The sequence below is a fragment of the Pieris rapae genome, chromosome 20, assembly GCF_905147795.1.
Source record: "Pieris rapae chromosome 20, ilPieRapa1.1, whole genome shotgun sequence".
Classification (NCBI taxonomy): domain Eukaryota; kingdom Metazoa; phylum Arthropoda; class Insecta; order Lepidoptera; family Pieridae; genus Pieris; species Pieris rapae.
Genome location: NC_059528.1, coordinates 4392887 through 4409359, shown reverse-complemented (window position 1 = coordinate 4409359; position 16473 = coordinate 4392887). Strand labels below are relative to the sequence as shown.

Sequence of the window (16473 nt, the reverse complement as noted above, 5' to 3'; positions counted from 1 at the left end):
TATCAGAAGCCGACAAAATTCGACGAACCTATTGAATTTCTGTGCGCATATTGAATTTAATGATATGAAAAGTCTCTTTACAGAAATCGGTATGCTCCTTTCGTTCTTATTTTGCTTATAGTAACGAAATATCATTATAATGACTCTCGTTATGGTGAATATAAACAATGGGGATGCGATATAGTTGTAATTCAATATATTACAGAGAGCTTCTGCAATCGTTATTTTGTATGCCCGCTTCTTACTTAGCTTTAGACTTTTGTGCTATCAAATCTGAAAATATTATTGATTTGACGCTATACAAACCGCTAAGGACCAGGTTATTTAATTATGTGACACCACAGGATTTTTTATAAATTATAATTTCTGAAGTATGCCTTCACGAAATCGTTTATTTATTTAACAGTGTGTATTTTTTTTTATTTAAATTTCTTTATGCGGAGCTTTCTGTATTGAACCATATTATTAAACTAGCGATTAATTACGAGCGAGTGAGTCTGAAAGCACAACTTCAGTGTTCAAACTTCAACATTTGGATTAAGGTGTCTATCTCAGATGGTCCATTATGGATTGACATAGGTTATTGGGCGTAAGTAAACAAATCCCCTTGAAAAGGGTAGATTTTGACACTCTCCTGGTGCTTAACTTCTTGGTCACACGTCTGCTTGATTGCGTGCTATGAAGTAGGGGTCCCAGTTTATACAAAAAAGATATTTAAGTCTAATTATTTTCCAGTTCAAGTAAGCTAATATCACATAATCCTTAACCCAATGAATAACATTCGGGCCAGGGCTATTTATATCCAAATTTGATATTCCGATTCCGTCAGGGTTGTAAAAACATGTTCCGACAAACACGGACCTCATCCTAAACAAACAACCGAATTTGCTCTGAAACCCAAAAACAATAATGCAAAGCGTACCTAATCTCTCAAAGAATCAGCTTCTTTAAATATTTGCGAATGTTTTCAAGTGATTCAAATGTATTTATTCTATTAATATGAATAATTTATTAATATGTCAAACGTGACAGGTGCGTATGAAATGAGAAAATGCGCTGTTGGTTTTATTTGTTTAAAAATTCAGTTTTACGTCAGGTATACTGATGATAGAGGAAAGTTATTTTATATTTCTATGGTACAAAAGTCGGCGCTTTCCTCTATGTATCTAGTAATAAGTATAGATTTTTATAAAGAAAAGAATTGGGTGACATGAAGCTGGTACTGGCTAAAATCAAGTTTTTAAAAATTACTACAGAAAGCTACTGTCATGGTTTACTGAAATACGGGAACATTATATCAAAAGTGATAAGCATTTAGGTTTATTTTAAACTCAATAACACATCTTACAGTATTCATAACTAATATACGTACCTACTCTTCCTACATTGTTCTGTAATGAAAATACAATAAATTTGTGATTTAATTTTACCAACAATATTATTATTGCTCTAAAACTTTGCTTAAGTTATTTATCGAGTACTGAATATTTGGGTCCCTAATAAATTATTACCTTATATTAATCTAATACAATCCAGTTCTGGTGTCATAATTGAAACAGTATGATTCATTTTACTATTTTAAAACCAACGCTCCTGCATTTTAATTTACCTGTTTTGAAAGTTAGAACTATGTACAAAGTTTTTGTGAGTCTAGTACATACAAACTTCGTAACGATCAAGTTACACGTCGAGAACTTTACGTACATAAGTCATTGTATGTAGTACGAGTGTATAAATATTAAATTAATTAAATTATTTCATCCAAATGAATTGGACAATGTCGCTGCAGCCACTAATACCATTTACACACAACTGAAATCGAATGCACAACCTACGGATTCTACTAGGCTAATTAACACTACTGTAAATATCATTATATACTCCACATACACATAACATGTTAACATGTTATTAAATAATATGCATACAGCACGTCCGACGTGCATACATTTAATTTGCAGCGTAAATACATACACTACATGATGCAACTGGATGCTGTTTGATTTGATAATGCACAGGACTTTTGACTAAGGGTTAATTCCACCAAACAAGAGTAAGTCTTAATCTTGGAATAAATCGTCAGTTAATCGAGAGTAAATCAATTTTACGTTTTACCATCGGCAATTCTAAGAATATTGGCCATATTCGGGAATTTTTACTATACAGCCGTGTCGCACGGAATAACTTATAGCTATTCCTAGAATAATGTAATGGCGTCAGTAAGTCCAATCATCTGATTTTTGTCATTTCACAAATATTTATTCTGTGTTTTAATTTCAAGTCAACGCAATGTACTAAATTAATAGTCTGGCATTGTATACGTATAAAGCAATATTTAAACATACACATTTGATTGATGATAGTGATGAGGAAATAAAAAAATATATTTTTTTGTTCTCGTTTGACACGTGCCTACATCTACTTTTTCACACGATAATACGGCACAATCGAGTTGACATGGTGTATGCTCTAACAGTATCAGTTGTAGAACAACATTTATTTGCCTAGTTTTAATTTCGTTCACCATCCTCTCTGCTATTACGTAGAGAAACTTACTCAAGATTAAAATCATGGTGTCGATTATTCCTGGTATAGTTACTCGTGTATAAATTGAAGTTTGGTTGAATCGACCCTAAGCCGTGTTAATTTAAAACGAAATAGACATCTTGATAACCTTTAAATTCATACATAACACGTAAATCGTATTGACGTAGCAATAAAAATATGTTTGGAAACTTGATCAGCGAATTCACAGGAAGCACGGTCGTACAAGGTTATAACAGAAATAGTAAACGATTTTATGGGAAATCTATTGTCTATTCTAAATATTACTACGAGTCTGCTTGTTCGATACTGTATATACGACTATCTTTATAGATAAATTTATGATCCGTAGCAATTACTTCTAATTTGGATATAGAACCCGGAAGTTAATAAATCTTATGAAATGCGAGCCCTTCCTGCTCAGTTACTCATTTTAAGATAATAAAAGGAAATTACTGTTACACAATTAAATCGCAAACATTAGTTATTTGCGCTTTAACTTTGACAAAAGACGTCATGCGAGAACGCTAATGTGGAGTTACCAAATCTAATTTCCTCAGTGTCTGTATGAGCTCCAAACTAGTTTGCTTAGTTCTAGAAGCTTACAATACAAAATATTAAATAAAATTAACATACTAGAGGGGAAATATTATGTTTATCATTGAATTTTTCTTTATCATTATCATATTATAAGAAAAAAGAAAAAAATATCTTTAACACGAATTGGTTATAATATGTACATATATATTCGCCTCGATTTTCAAAAATTGAATCACGTCCCTCTGCAACAGTGGAACTAATTGCAGATATAAAAAAAATAGTTTATTTACTATCTATGCTCTACCAAATCAAATAATTTATTCCACCAATCATCAGACCACCTAAAATTACACGTTTTATCGTTAAATAAAATAATATAAAGATGATTCTAGTTGCTCCTTCCAAAAAGTAGTATCGTATGGAGAACAATGAGCAAGTAACTCCACACTCCACTCCACACATTTTTTTCATTCCAATTCCAATAAGTCTTCTGCATTCCAATGTGCAAACCATTTAACCGATGTACAAATGATGCATAAAAAATAGCACTACAATGGCAATCACATAAAACAATTTCTATTTTAAATAAATTTTATTGTGGAATATGATTTATCGGTACACAATGCGGTCCAAACTGCGGGTAACAAATGTTACAGATTGATACATTTGGTTCAGAGCTGCACTGAATTTAAACTTACAATACATTTGTTACAATAAAGTATTGCGGGTTTTTTGATTGTTAGTGCTGCAAGTTTTTATGGTTTTTTAAGTGACAACGTCTTATAATCCGATGGAGCCGGTTGCACGCACATAAAAACATGACGTATACGGCGTTACCTTGCTCTGAGGCGTTCCATTTAAGGTTTGAAGTGCAAGGGAGAGTACGGAACGAGCGACAAAGAGGCATCCGCATTCGGCCGCGTTTGTTCGTCAAAAAAATTACATAAATATATGCGTACAAATAAATGCAACTTGATAAATTCAATTGTGATTTCCATTTAACTGCTTCTCTACATCTATACAAAATATCTATCAGACAAATAAAATTAAAATTTCCTTACGAAAAATGCAACCATTCCATCAGTATTTTCTTATAAGGTTGTCACTTTCAACCATCGTCAGTAATCCGACTTTACAAATAACCGATTTTTTTTTAGCGTTTATGATAATACAAGAGTGCCTATTTATAGCACACTATACACTATGTAGACTCACTAAATTATAAACAGTTTAATGACAATTAGAGGATGACCACTCATGTTGGTGCTGCCTTATATTTTACGATTCACGAAATATCAATATCGGATGCCAAGACATTTATTGAAGAACAAGTTTAAAAAGTAAAAATATTTATTGATGTTATAATGTAATAAGTAATGGGTCGGAGATTGTTTTGCAGAATTAAAACGTTGTAAATCAGTTTAGAAAGAAAATTTTGAAGCGTGTTTTTTATTGGTCCTGTATTAAGTTGGGTTCACTTACTGGTTGGTAATAATATAAAAAACATATTAATTCAATAAAAAGCTTATAAGTTACAAATACAAACCATTCCAAGAATTACATATGAAATAGCTTTATTTGCTATAAAAAAACTATTATATTTTCTATCGATTATTCCTTCCTTACTTTAAAATGCCCTTGAATCCATTACATTTACAACGAGCAAATTACTCAGTCCCCAACACCCGAACGTTTCAAGAAAAAGAAAAAGTAGAATGGAACGAAAATCTTAAGGTCCGTTGATTGTTTAAAATTGCAAAGAGCACATTCACTCCGCCCGAATTGTTACTGGCTGAATAAGGTCCCTTCTAACTAGCCAACCCCTTACCCTCGTTTGCCCGACACATTTGTCGGAATAACAAGAATTTATATAAAACTAGTAACGAACTGAAAGTCTATTGTTATCGCACAGTTGACATTTTTATACAGGATTCACACAATAGTTTTCTTTGCTTTTAGCCGGCGCTAGAATATAATGTAGATAAGTTGACCGCAAAATAAATAAACAAAGTTCTTTAAATTTTGTAAAATTCTCGTATGTAACGATTGTTGGTTCATCTATTAGCTACAAAGAGCATTTCGAAATGACACAAATTACAAATATGTGTCGAAACATTTTATAGTGCCTCTAGTTATCCGCAAACAAAAATTATATGTAACATAATATTATCTCATGAAAAAAATTTTGTTTTACATTAACATTGGTTTTTGGGTTGCATTACATTAAAAATTTATTTTTCCTAACTGATAAATTTACATGATTCGATTATTTTAGTGTTTACAACAAATCTGTGTGAAATATTAAAATATAAATTCACCTCAGTATAGCTATGCAATACATAAATTATTCGAAAGATAAAAGTTCCAATTTTATGTGTTGCATAGCTATTTGGCACTTTATCCATACATTGTGAAACAGGCCCTAAGTCTATCAAACGTAATAAAAAGCTTCTCAGTTAATAACACAGATTATAATTAAAAAAATAATAAGGTCGGAAAATATTTTTACTTTGGTAGTTTAAATGACACTTGGGTACAGTAAATTATGAAAATGCTTTTAACGAATGCAATTACACTTCAAAGACTTATTGATATTTGCGCTTCAATAATTTAATTTATAAATAGCTGTACTCCACAATTTATTTAACTTTAATAATACGATATTAAAAAGGCCAAAAATGTTTGTATGGAATAAAGTGAACTAAGATATGTATACTGAAGTATTTCCGAACCAATTCGACTTAGGGTCCTTCAAGAAGAGAGCGTATCAATTCTTAAAAGGCCGGCAACACACACAACGCGAGCCCTCTGGCATCGAGAGTGTCCGTGGGCGACGGTATCACTTAACATCAAGTGAGCCCTTCGCTCGTTTTCCTGCCCCTTTGCCCCCTGTTCTATAAAAAAACTTAAGAAATGGAGAAAATATAATACCTATCAACTAATTAGAAGCACTTATGCTATACACGACTGATGTTTTCTCGGCATAGGTTCGAAATAATTAAAGGCTTTCATCCCGAGGCTGGTATTAATGGAACGATATATTTCTGTCGCTAATCTACAAACAACCCTCTATTATATTATGCCGAAGGTTACGATTTTTATTTATTTAGTTCTATCAATACTTAAATGTAGAAGTTGTACGTAACATATTATTATTATTTCCCAACGCGTATCGCTTCCAATACACTATTTCACAAATAGTAGCAGTGAAATGTATTTTTTTGTTTGTTGAAAAATAATAAAAAATTGTGATATATATATAAAGTCCGATGACACGATGGCAGGGGAATAGAGTAAAATAAATAAAAACATATTAGAGATACTTTATTCTTGAATATCACATAGCAAAATATTTAATGAGGAAATTTTGGAGAGACTGGGCGCGTGTGAGAGAAGTATCATTTACGCGTATCCTCGCGCACCCTGCATATTTGCATGTGCGACGGATATATATAGTTGCAGACTTAAAGATCGACTTGAGGAATACCTAGAAAAATCTCCAATTAAAATCCAATTTTCGTCGGATTTATAAAATTATCTACTTTACTCAACAAATACCAGGAAATCTACTTTTTAATCCGCCCTAAAATTTATTTATTTATTTCCTAACTATAACTAAATTTATTAATTTTATTTTATTTACTATACACAAGACTTCATTACTTACTATAGTACTTATTTTTGAAGCTAAACTTCATTAGGCGCATGAGGGTAAAATTTTTACGGAATGTCACGAAGATGTGCAGCGTTTTTGTCGAAGAAAAGGGAGTGAGCGATTGAGACCAATTGAGAGAGAGTCAGAAAGGCAGATCGAAAAAAAACACGCTATTATGATCTATTCGTTTAGTAGTTACTTATTAGAACTTTAGATGAAAATTCTGTCGCATAACGTCTGGTGCAGTGAATGCAGATATTTTATATTATCATTAGCAAGTAAATAGTGTGCATATAGATATTTAAATACACGCCCTTTTTTTCTACTAAGTACAAAATATACTTAGAAGAGAAAAAAGTGCGTGTGTACAAAATACATAGTACTAATATTATTCATTATTTTTCTTTTTTTTTTGCGACTGAGGCGCAAACTAGCTGGAACAGTCTGCTCATCAGAAAAAATTGGGCAAATTACAGCCACGCATTACATACTTAGAACGTACCTTGTTCTTTAAAAAATGTTTTCTCTCATTCTTTGTTTTTTTTTGCTTATTGTTTTTGTGCGTTTCAGTGTGTGTGTTTCGTTAGTAATTAATGTTGTCTATGTCTATGACTTTACTAAATTGGAAAAGCATTTTTTGAATGTTTGGAGTAAATATACTTAATGTACAAATTATAACTCACTTGTGTATGCGGCTGTACATGTACGGTTAGGTGAGCGCGCAGTGCGAGGTGCAGTCGCAAAGTCAAGTGCCCGTGGGTATTTGCAGCTCGGCACGCCCAACGACCGTCATCGCTCAACTCAGCTCGCCGGATGCTAAGTGCGTCTGCTATTATGTTGTACCGCCCTGCACCTTCACCTTCGCGTATTTCTCTTAAAGCTCCACCAGACGTCTCTCGGTACCACCTATAAGAATATAAAAAATATATGTTTGATATGAACTTACTAGATAACATACATAAATTTATTATAATATGATTTGGGTAAATTTTAAATTATATGTTTTCGTATTTCGTTCTGAAGTAAAAGCTTCTTTAGCATCGTTGTGATTTGAAAGTAGATTAAACAAAAAAGCGATATTAAAAAGAGATACACACATAAATTCATAAGATTTAACGTAAAACAGATGTGTATGGGGTAGCACAAAAAATTTGTTCCACACATGTATGTAGCTACTAAAAAGGTAGTCTAAATATAACTTACGATAAACTTCGCGGGGTCAGCTACATTACTAAAATTATAAGTAAATTAATTGATAGTTAAAAAAGGAACAAAGTTAATCTTAATGTTTAATTATTATTAAATCTCACGTTAAAAGATAAGCTCTGTAATTCTCTTTAAACAGCGTTATAATTTAAGGATTAGCTCGTCTTTACACTGAGTGTTACCGGGAAAATTATGTATACACAAACAACAATTTAAAAATGGCTTCAGGGGAAATTAATTTTAAAAATTCTCTTAATAGTAGCTTATATTTTGCTGAATAGATAAAAAGGCTTTAGGAGCAGGTTCCATTAACATAAATGATATATTTTATAAAAACATTCATTGAATGTACATTCAACATGTAAGCAAACCATTTCATATATTATAATGAAGAGCTCTATAAAAAAATCGTTCGCTTTATCATGTGACACAGTCATATCGTTACATATTTTACTATTTTTTTACTTGTTAAATAATCATAAGTTAGAAGAAATACCTTGTTTAATTTAAAAATTTCATGTTCCTTGAATGGAAATAGTCACAATATTGATCCACGTTTTTGTTTTTTTTCCTTTACTCTCAGTGGTTATCTGGAAGAAATCGCTCGAAAGCGATAAAATCGCCAGTTGCTATTCATTAAATTAAGTTTAATATATATTTTTTTCCTTTTATGTAATGCAACGACGTGTTAATAAATAAATAAATAAAAATATTGGGTAAGGAATTGACAAATACGGGCACAGAATATGGATAAATAAAATACGTGTTTGCGATATAAATATTTATTTACTGTGTTATAACTTATTACAAAGAAAATTGCTGAAAACAGACGGTTGGTTTAAGAATATTTGTCAAAGGCTAAAGAACAATATCATTCAAAAGCGTTTCATCCAAAATGAAATAGCCAACATCATAACATCGCCAACCTTCGAACGGACGGCACTAAACAAAGACAGCATTTGTGAAAAATAAAATAGATATTGCCAAAATTTTTAAATCCTCAATGAAAAAGCAGTTGACTTCATTCGGTGCAGACTCTTTCTTTTAATCTCAATAATAAGCATTGATATCGATTGAAGTACTATTTAAGTGTAAGGTAATAAACCAAAGAGAAAATTCTAAACAAAACGCAATAAAAACATAAATATTAAAAAGTGTTTATTCATTTTTAGTACATTTCTATTCCTAGTTGTAAGAGTTGGAAACACTTTTAAGTAAAAAATACCTGTGTCAGGGTTCCCAGCTCTTCCATTGACAAACTTTATTCTACATTCCTTAAAATAATTATTTAACCTTTATTTTATTTATTTCTAACTGTTATCAACCCGCCTGAGTGCATGATTGTGTGGGTGCAAATGTGTGAGTGAGTGTAGCAATAAAATAAATGTATTGCAGTCAACAAAACGCCACCCACATACCTGCATCGCATATATGGAATTTATGGCATTTAATATGCTCAGTCACGTTTTGGAAACCACTAAATCGAATGTGTTTTTGTTACTCAAATTCGTATTTTGTAGCCCAATTGAAAATTTATTACATTGCACTCCGTTTTGCCCGTAAAATCAATGCCTCAATATTGTCAGTACATTTGCATTCAAATTTGAATTTATGATTGACTAAATACTGAATTTAACAGTATGGAGAAATATTTGTTAATTTATTTTAATTTGTGATCACATTATACTAGATACCCCTTAATTTAGTAGCAGGGTAACGGTTTTTGTCGTCGTGTGTCAAGCAGAAGACGTGGCCAATACAAAAACACATAAATCTGAGCTCCAAAAATGTTGTAGGGTCACTGATTTTTTTCTGTGAGTTTACGATTTTTTTGTATATATTTTTGTTTGGATAAAAAATCCATTTATAAATGGTAAATCAATGCACAAAAAAACCTCGATTAATGTCTTCTGCCGTAAATCAGTTGTATTTTGAGCGTATTTATACGTATTAGACATAGTTTAATGGACGGTAGAGTCTGCAACTAAGAGAATATAGGTACGATATAAACATTAATGATAAAAAGAAATGAACCCAGTTTATTTAAAAAATCGTTAATAAATGGGACACTATATTAATCTCTGTTGTATAAAAAATAAAAACGTGTGGCACTCGGGGACTGCCGCGGTAAAGTTATTGCATAGCATTTTTTATCAAATGATGGAATTATAAATATTTACTTATCTTTTTTTATGCACAAGTTTTTTCAAAACAAGACTCAGACTAACACGCCTATATAGTCTCTCTTACTAACGCGTACCAGCTGCACCAACCACGCTTACGCTACGTCACCGTTTTAAAGGCCGGCAACGCACCCACTAAAAATGGGTGTCTATAGGCTGCGATGACTGCCCTTTTTGGGCGATCCACAGGTTCTTTTGCACCCCTAATATTTATATAAAAAACGATCTCGTCAGAGAGTTTTAATAGACGCACGGTCTGCCCCACTCTAACCCGTATTGGCATCTATATTACGTCATCGTGTATTAGGTTTTTATTTTCGTTATGGAATTTCTTAATACGGTCAGCGCGCTCAAAGCCCGTGATAAAATATTTACAATAACTAAATAGTGATACTGTTAAAATGGTGATATTACTGAACGTCTTAGGAATTCAAAGCAGCGATCACGAAATAATTTTGTTACATAAATGTAACCTCACGAGCCTACGACTCACGCGCCAACACCATTGTTGCTTAATGAGTTGGAAGCCGAGTGGCAAAAACATCCCTCGTTTGTCTACATTTGCACTTTTTGTTTCACGTCTCTAGGGATACAGTGTGAGTAATGTTTAGAAGAAATATATTTTAGGTGACTGTTATGTTTAATATTAAACTTATTATGTATAAAATGATCTCCAGTCAAATCAGTGAACTTTACTTTTTATCTTTATTAAGTAAACAATTGATAAGTATAATTGGCGGCAAAATTTGAAATAATTTATGTTACAATTTTGACGTAAAAAATAAGACGTAATTTTCAAAGTCTGTCGACTTATGGAATTGATTGTTGTTAGAAATTCAAAACATTTCGATACTCGATTAGATAAACTGATATTGTTTTATAGTACTTAACATTTTAAATAAATAACTTATATTTCACCTTACATTTAGTTAAACATATATTGAAAATCGTTTCAGCAAATGACGTCAATATTTGGCTCGAAGGCCCAAGGCGCCAAATATCTAGTGTTGATGGCAATGCCCCGGGATCACGTTACTTTTTATCGGTAACCTAATGTAATGAGGAATATTTTGGTGGATATATCATGTAAGGTCTGAGTCGAAATGGCAGATTACTTATACGAGTATTATAGAAGGGTATAAAGGGTATTTTTTCTGAGTGTAGTAGTTTTATTTTATTTTATATAGCCAAACGGGCAGGAGGCTCACCTGATGTTAAGTGATACCGCCGCCCATGGGCACTCTCAATGCCAGAAGGCTCCCGGCCTTTTAAGAATTGGTACGCTCTTTTCTTGATGGACCCTAAGTCGAATTGGTACGGAAATACTTCAGTGGGCATCTGGTTGCACAAAGTGGTGGTGCGCGGCAAAAACTGCCTTGAAAAACGCGCAGTTGTGGAACGGCGAGCGTCTAGTATGAGGAGAATTTCGTATTCTGCCTTGATCTCCGATGATGAAACTCAGCTACAGGTGAATATATAGCTTGTAGTATTTCTTTTATGTACATGGAATTATCATGGTCAAAACCATGGACAGTTTATAGGATACTTCCTACTTTAAATTAGGGTTTATTACTCTGTAATGTGTGTTTAAGTATATTTTATGGTGCGATACAGACAAAAAAAAATTCTTTCGGTTATTACTTTGACGTCAATGCTAGTAAATTTTCAGTGCGTAAGGTCCAATGAGTATTGTAAATCTCTGCAGTACAGATAAATTATTTCAACGAAATTTAATTAAAAAAGCAAAACCTATGTTGGCATTATTTTAGTATTATTTTTCTGATTGATGTTCTATTATTTAAGTATACGTAAATAAATTATAACAATAAAACTATAACATAGATAAAATTAATTCGTTTCGAACTTGCTTTAAATATATATTTGTTTTATTTCTTCACAATAAATAATTTCTGAAAGTGTCTCGTAAAATCGTACAGATATTACAAATAAAATAATACGAATACGCCGAAGAAATTATTAGATAAATGCTCACAGTATAAAATTTCCGATGACTAGACTCCCCGCGGGCACCGAAATATGATATTTTTTATCAAATAGACATTTGACATAGATCTAAATGGAATATTCTTCAGCTATCAAATATCAAAATGATTATGATGATAATATGAAAGTTCAGCATTTTTATTCAAGGTCCGATAAGTAAAATTATAGGGCTTCAATATTCTATAGGTTCAATAACGCGTTATGCCGCGTTACGCGTTATACACGGGGTTAGTTTAACAAGCTAGGATAGCTAGCTAGTACTATCCTGGTTTGCTGACCTGGCTTGGAACATGCTAGTTCTATTTAGATGAGGCTAGGATTATTTTAAGCTATTGCAGTGTAAGTACTATTGCAGTGACTGAGGTGTACGTCACACGTCTAAAATGAGCTACATGCAAAAAAAAACTATTCGACTGAATGAGTTTCTTCGAAAATAGGGACAATCTGCACTAGACGAACTAGAAGTTCTTCTACAAAAACTATTGTAACTCGGGCATTACAGATAAAATGTAAGACAGGATATGCGCAATTAATTATTATTAGCTGAAATTTTATTCATAGAGATTGTGACGCGCGATCGCGACTGGACCAAAGATAGTAGGTCTGTGAAAAATTTATTCATTTACTTCTTTTATTACCCCATTATTTTAAATATTCAATATTAAAACTTGAGGCAAATATAAGTTTGAAAGGATTTAAACTGAATGAAATTACTTCGCTGGGAACTTTTATGTAACAAAATTACTTTTTAGTTTCTTTCAGAGGTATATGTACAAGTTCATAGTCATTCTGTATTATTTCTTAATGAAGACAGTCATAGTCCTTATTTATCTTTTGATGCGAAACAATAAACTCTTAGCTACAATACATTAATTAATTCATGTTTTTTATATAACTGACAGCTAGTAATATAATCTATATTTCTGGTCGCGTTCACAATACTAATACTATGAATCGACTTCGATTTCAAATGGGATTTCATTATAAATTCAGTCTGAACTAGTTGATAGACGACATACGAAAGTCACGATGTTCGCGCACCAATTTCTGTGACCCTAATTGTGTATTCAAATCGTGTCTCGTTATATTTGCTCAACGTAAATATTACTCAGGTCTTTAGTTTATTTATATCCGCATTTGTTTTACGTTTTAAGCTTGAAATGCATTGGAACCTACACAATTTAAGTTTTTCTCTAGATTAAGTTTCAATAGATAAATATATTTTTTATATATCACTTCTGGATATGCACTTCTTGCACTCATCATTTTTATTTATTTTTCTTTTCTTACTAGAGTTGCCTGGAAGAGATCGCTTGTTAGCGATAAGGCCGCCCTTGTAATTTGTATGTATTGTGTTATTTGTGTTTCCTTGCAACGAAGTGTGAATAAACAAAATAAATTTAACTTGGATTGAATCATTTACTGAACTAAATTTGACACTGTGTAATTAAAACTTCATGTCTGAATAGCTTATCGTAATTTTGCAACTAAAAGTGTTAAATGAAAGTTACTGAAAACCGTAATTTTTTATTACTAGTAGTTTTGCTCGTTTGAGGACACAATTCAAAGATTTGTAGGTTTAATAAAAATTTAGTTTTTTTTATGTAACAGGAGGCAAACGGCCAGGAGTCTCTTCTGATATTAAGGCACTCATGGACACTCACATTCCCAGAAACCTCGCAATGCGTCGGCTTTTAAGAACTGGTACGTTCTTTTTTTGAACGACCCAACTCGAATTGGTTCAGAAATACATCAGTGGGCAGTTCCACATAGTGGTGAAGCGCGGCAAAACTGCTTTATGAAACGAAGTTTGCACAGTTGTGGAACGACAGACGTCGAGATGATACAGATGGTATTTTGTATTCTATTTTTGGGATTGGATATATTCAAGTGGTCTTAAACGGAACGGCCTTCAACGAAAACAATGAACTGTATAATATTAAATTAATTTATGTAAGAATAGAAGCCTTTATTGTTGTAGGCTGGATTAGTCTTGACTTTATAAAGATTTATGATGTTGTGAATGCTGTAGTTTAATTTGATTTATTAAAGTATCTACTACATATACAATGTTTGTTAAATATGTAAATTAATAACTAACACGAACCTTCTAATTAATATGTATGTAACGTGAATTAATCTCGGCTGTATAAGCTGAGGTCGTAATCAAAATATGGGAACATAGTTATTAATTACATGTTTTTACTATTAGTATAAACGATTTTTTTTACGATAAATATGAGAAATCTTAAAGTGGCTAGTAACAACCTTCGTCTCAGATTTCCATAAAAGTTTCCTGGGACGAAAATTTTCTTCAGGCCTTATGTGCCTGATTTTAGAGGCGGTTTCCTCGCGACGCCATCTTCACCATATCGGCAGATATTTACTATTGGCCGTTGGAACATGATTTCGATATTGAGAAGCACTTAGCCTAGCCAATAGGCGTTTCTTTTAGGTTTTATATCAGCGTTAGTGGTTCAGGGCGAAGCCCAGAAGTTCTTTCCATCCAATCGACTATAATTTTTTTTTATTTAACCGGTAAAGAAAAACACAATTTTGAGCCATAAACAAAACTAAAAGATTTTCTCTATTCTATAAATTGAAGAAAACATCTACATTTTATTTGAAAACCCGTACCAAAGCGACATTTGCAACGAAGCATGTGACACACGGTACGTTGCCTTTGGAGCGCCTCCAAGCGTCACGCCAACTTATAGCTGATTGTACCTCTCTTGTATAATCCTAAGACTTATTTTATTACATCTAACTTTATACCATCAATGTTTTATAAAGAACCTTTATGAAATGGCCTTTATGGATATACTTTTACATAGAGGCTTACTTTAAAGGACGGAACTTTATTATCATTATAACCTTACCTACTACTTAATGTTATTGTATATTTATAAGTCAATTCACATTTTTTAAAATTATTTCATGTGGAATTATGAAAAACCTAACCTAACTCTTAATAAAAGTATGCACGTTATTAATGTATTGTACGAGATAATAATTGTTATTTCAATCAATAAACAAACACAAGTATGGAACAATTTTTTAATGAATGTAGTGTAAAGTAATAGATGTGATTGTCTTTTATTTGATGGAAGTGGTAAACGAGCATACGGAGCTTCAGTGAGCTAATGCATGGACATTCAAATAGTAGGTACGCTGCCGGCCTTTTAGAGAGGTCTTTTTTTTAAATTCGCCGAATGTAAGCTGAATCTACAGCTCGCTATAAAATGAAATGCCTAAAAAAATCAAATTGTGTATTTTGGAAGAATTCCAGACAAGTGGTACAGATGAAACCTGGAATAGCTTCAGCTCGTGCGGTATTGAAATGAGGCTCTTCAGAACCATAGTACATTTTCATAAAACCCATAGTGACGCAATGCTTATAGAAAGAGAATCAGGTCGATCATTAATAAATTGGAGACTAAAAGTAAGTCTCTTGAGCGTCTCGTGTACTAATATTATAAAGAGGTAATGTTTGTTAGTTTCGGTTCAATTTGGCAGTGGTTGCCAATTATCAAAATCTATTCCATACAAATACAACTGAATTGTTTTTTTTCTTGTAACAGCATTATCTTCACTAGTTCCAGAACAAAAACTAATAAAGCCGCTAAAGAGCACTTCAGTCTGAACATAGCAGATTTTGTATTTCTGTTTTAATTTTCTTAATGGCTTCCGCACCCACTTCTTGTTTCTTTATCTTTTTGTTTTGCAAATAGTGTCTGAGCTTTCATTGAAAGGAAAAATATTTAATGAAGAGAATTTAGTGTGGTAATAGTTAAAAGAGCGTTTGGCTTAGTATAAAATTAAAATATTTACCATAAATTCAAGTAAATATTTATTTACAGTTCAAGATGGTTTCTCGCCTATGTTTATTATTATATATCTAAGATTGTTTGTATGACTTACTTTTAAAAACTACTGGTGCAATTATTATTTAGAGGATTGAAATCGAGCAAGGCTAGATATTACGAGTGTTATTGCATAGTTCGAACTAAATTACATTTTTTGTCTCTTTACATTAAATTGTTTTAAGGATATATTGAAAAGGGACAGAACCATACTTTTGTTAAACGGTATAATGGGTCTCATTAAGTTTTTATAAGTATTCAGCATTGCATAACAAATAACAAAATACATATATGACTTTTTTCACTACTTTTTAGGTAAATATTAATTAATTAAAAATGTTAAGTAAAAGGCGAATTACTTGAGACGAAATATAATTGTGGAAAATCTAGTTGAAAATAGCAAAGCGGAGGAAACTTAAACGGATGTAGGAGGTAATAAGAGGCCCCTTACTTCTATTTCCGGTCTACGCTCAGCGAA

General features: G+C 32.2%; 1 protein-coding gene across 1 annotated transcript in view; it reads right to left on the bottom strand.

Moving 5' to 3' along the window:
• LOC110993660 (Down syndrome cell adhesion molecule-like protein Dscam2) overlaps window positions 1–16473 on the bottom strand; it is a 116169-nt gene that overhangs the window by 26417 nt on the left and 73279 nt on the right. Inside the window, 1 exon segment of the mRNA XM_045632545.1 lies at window positions 7423–7645. Within this exon segment, the coding sequence (XP_045488501.1) occupies window positions 7423–7645 (223 nt within the window).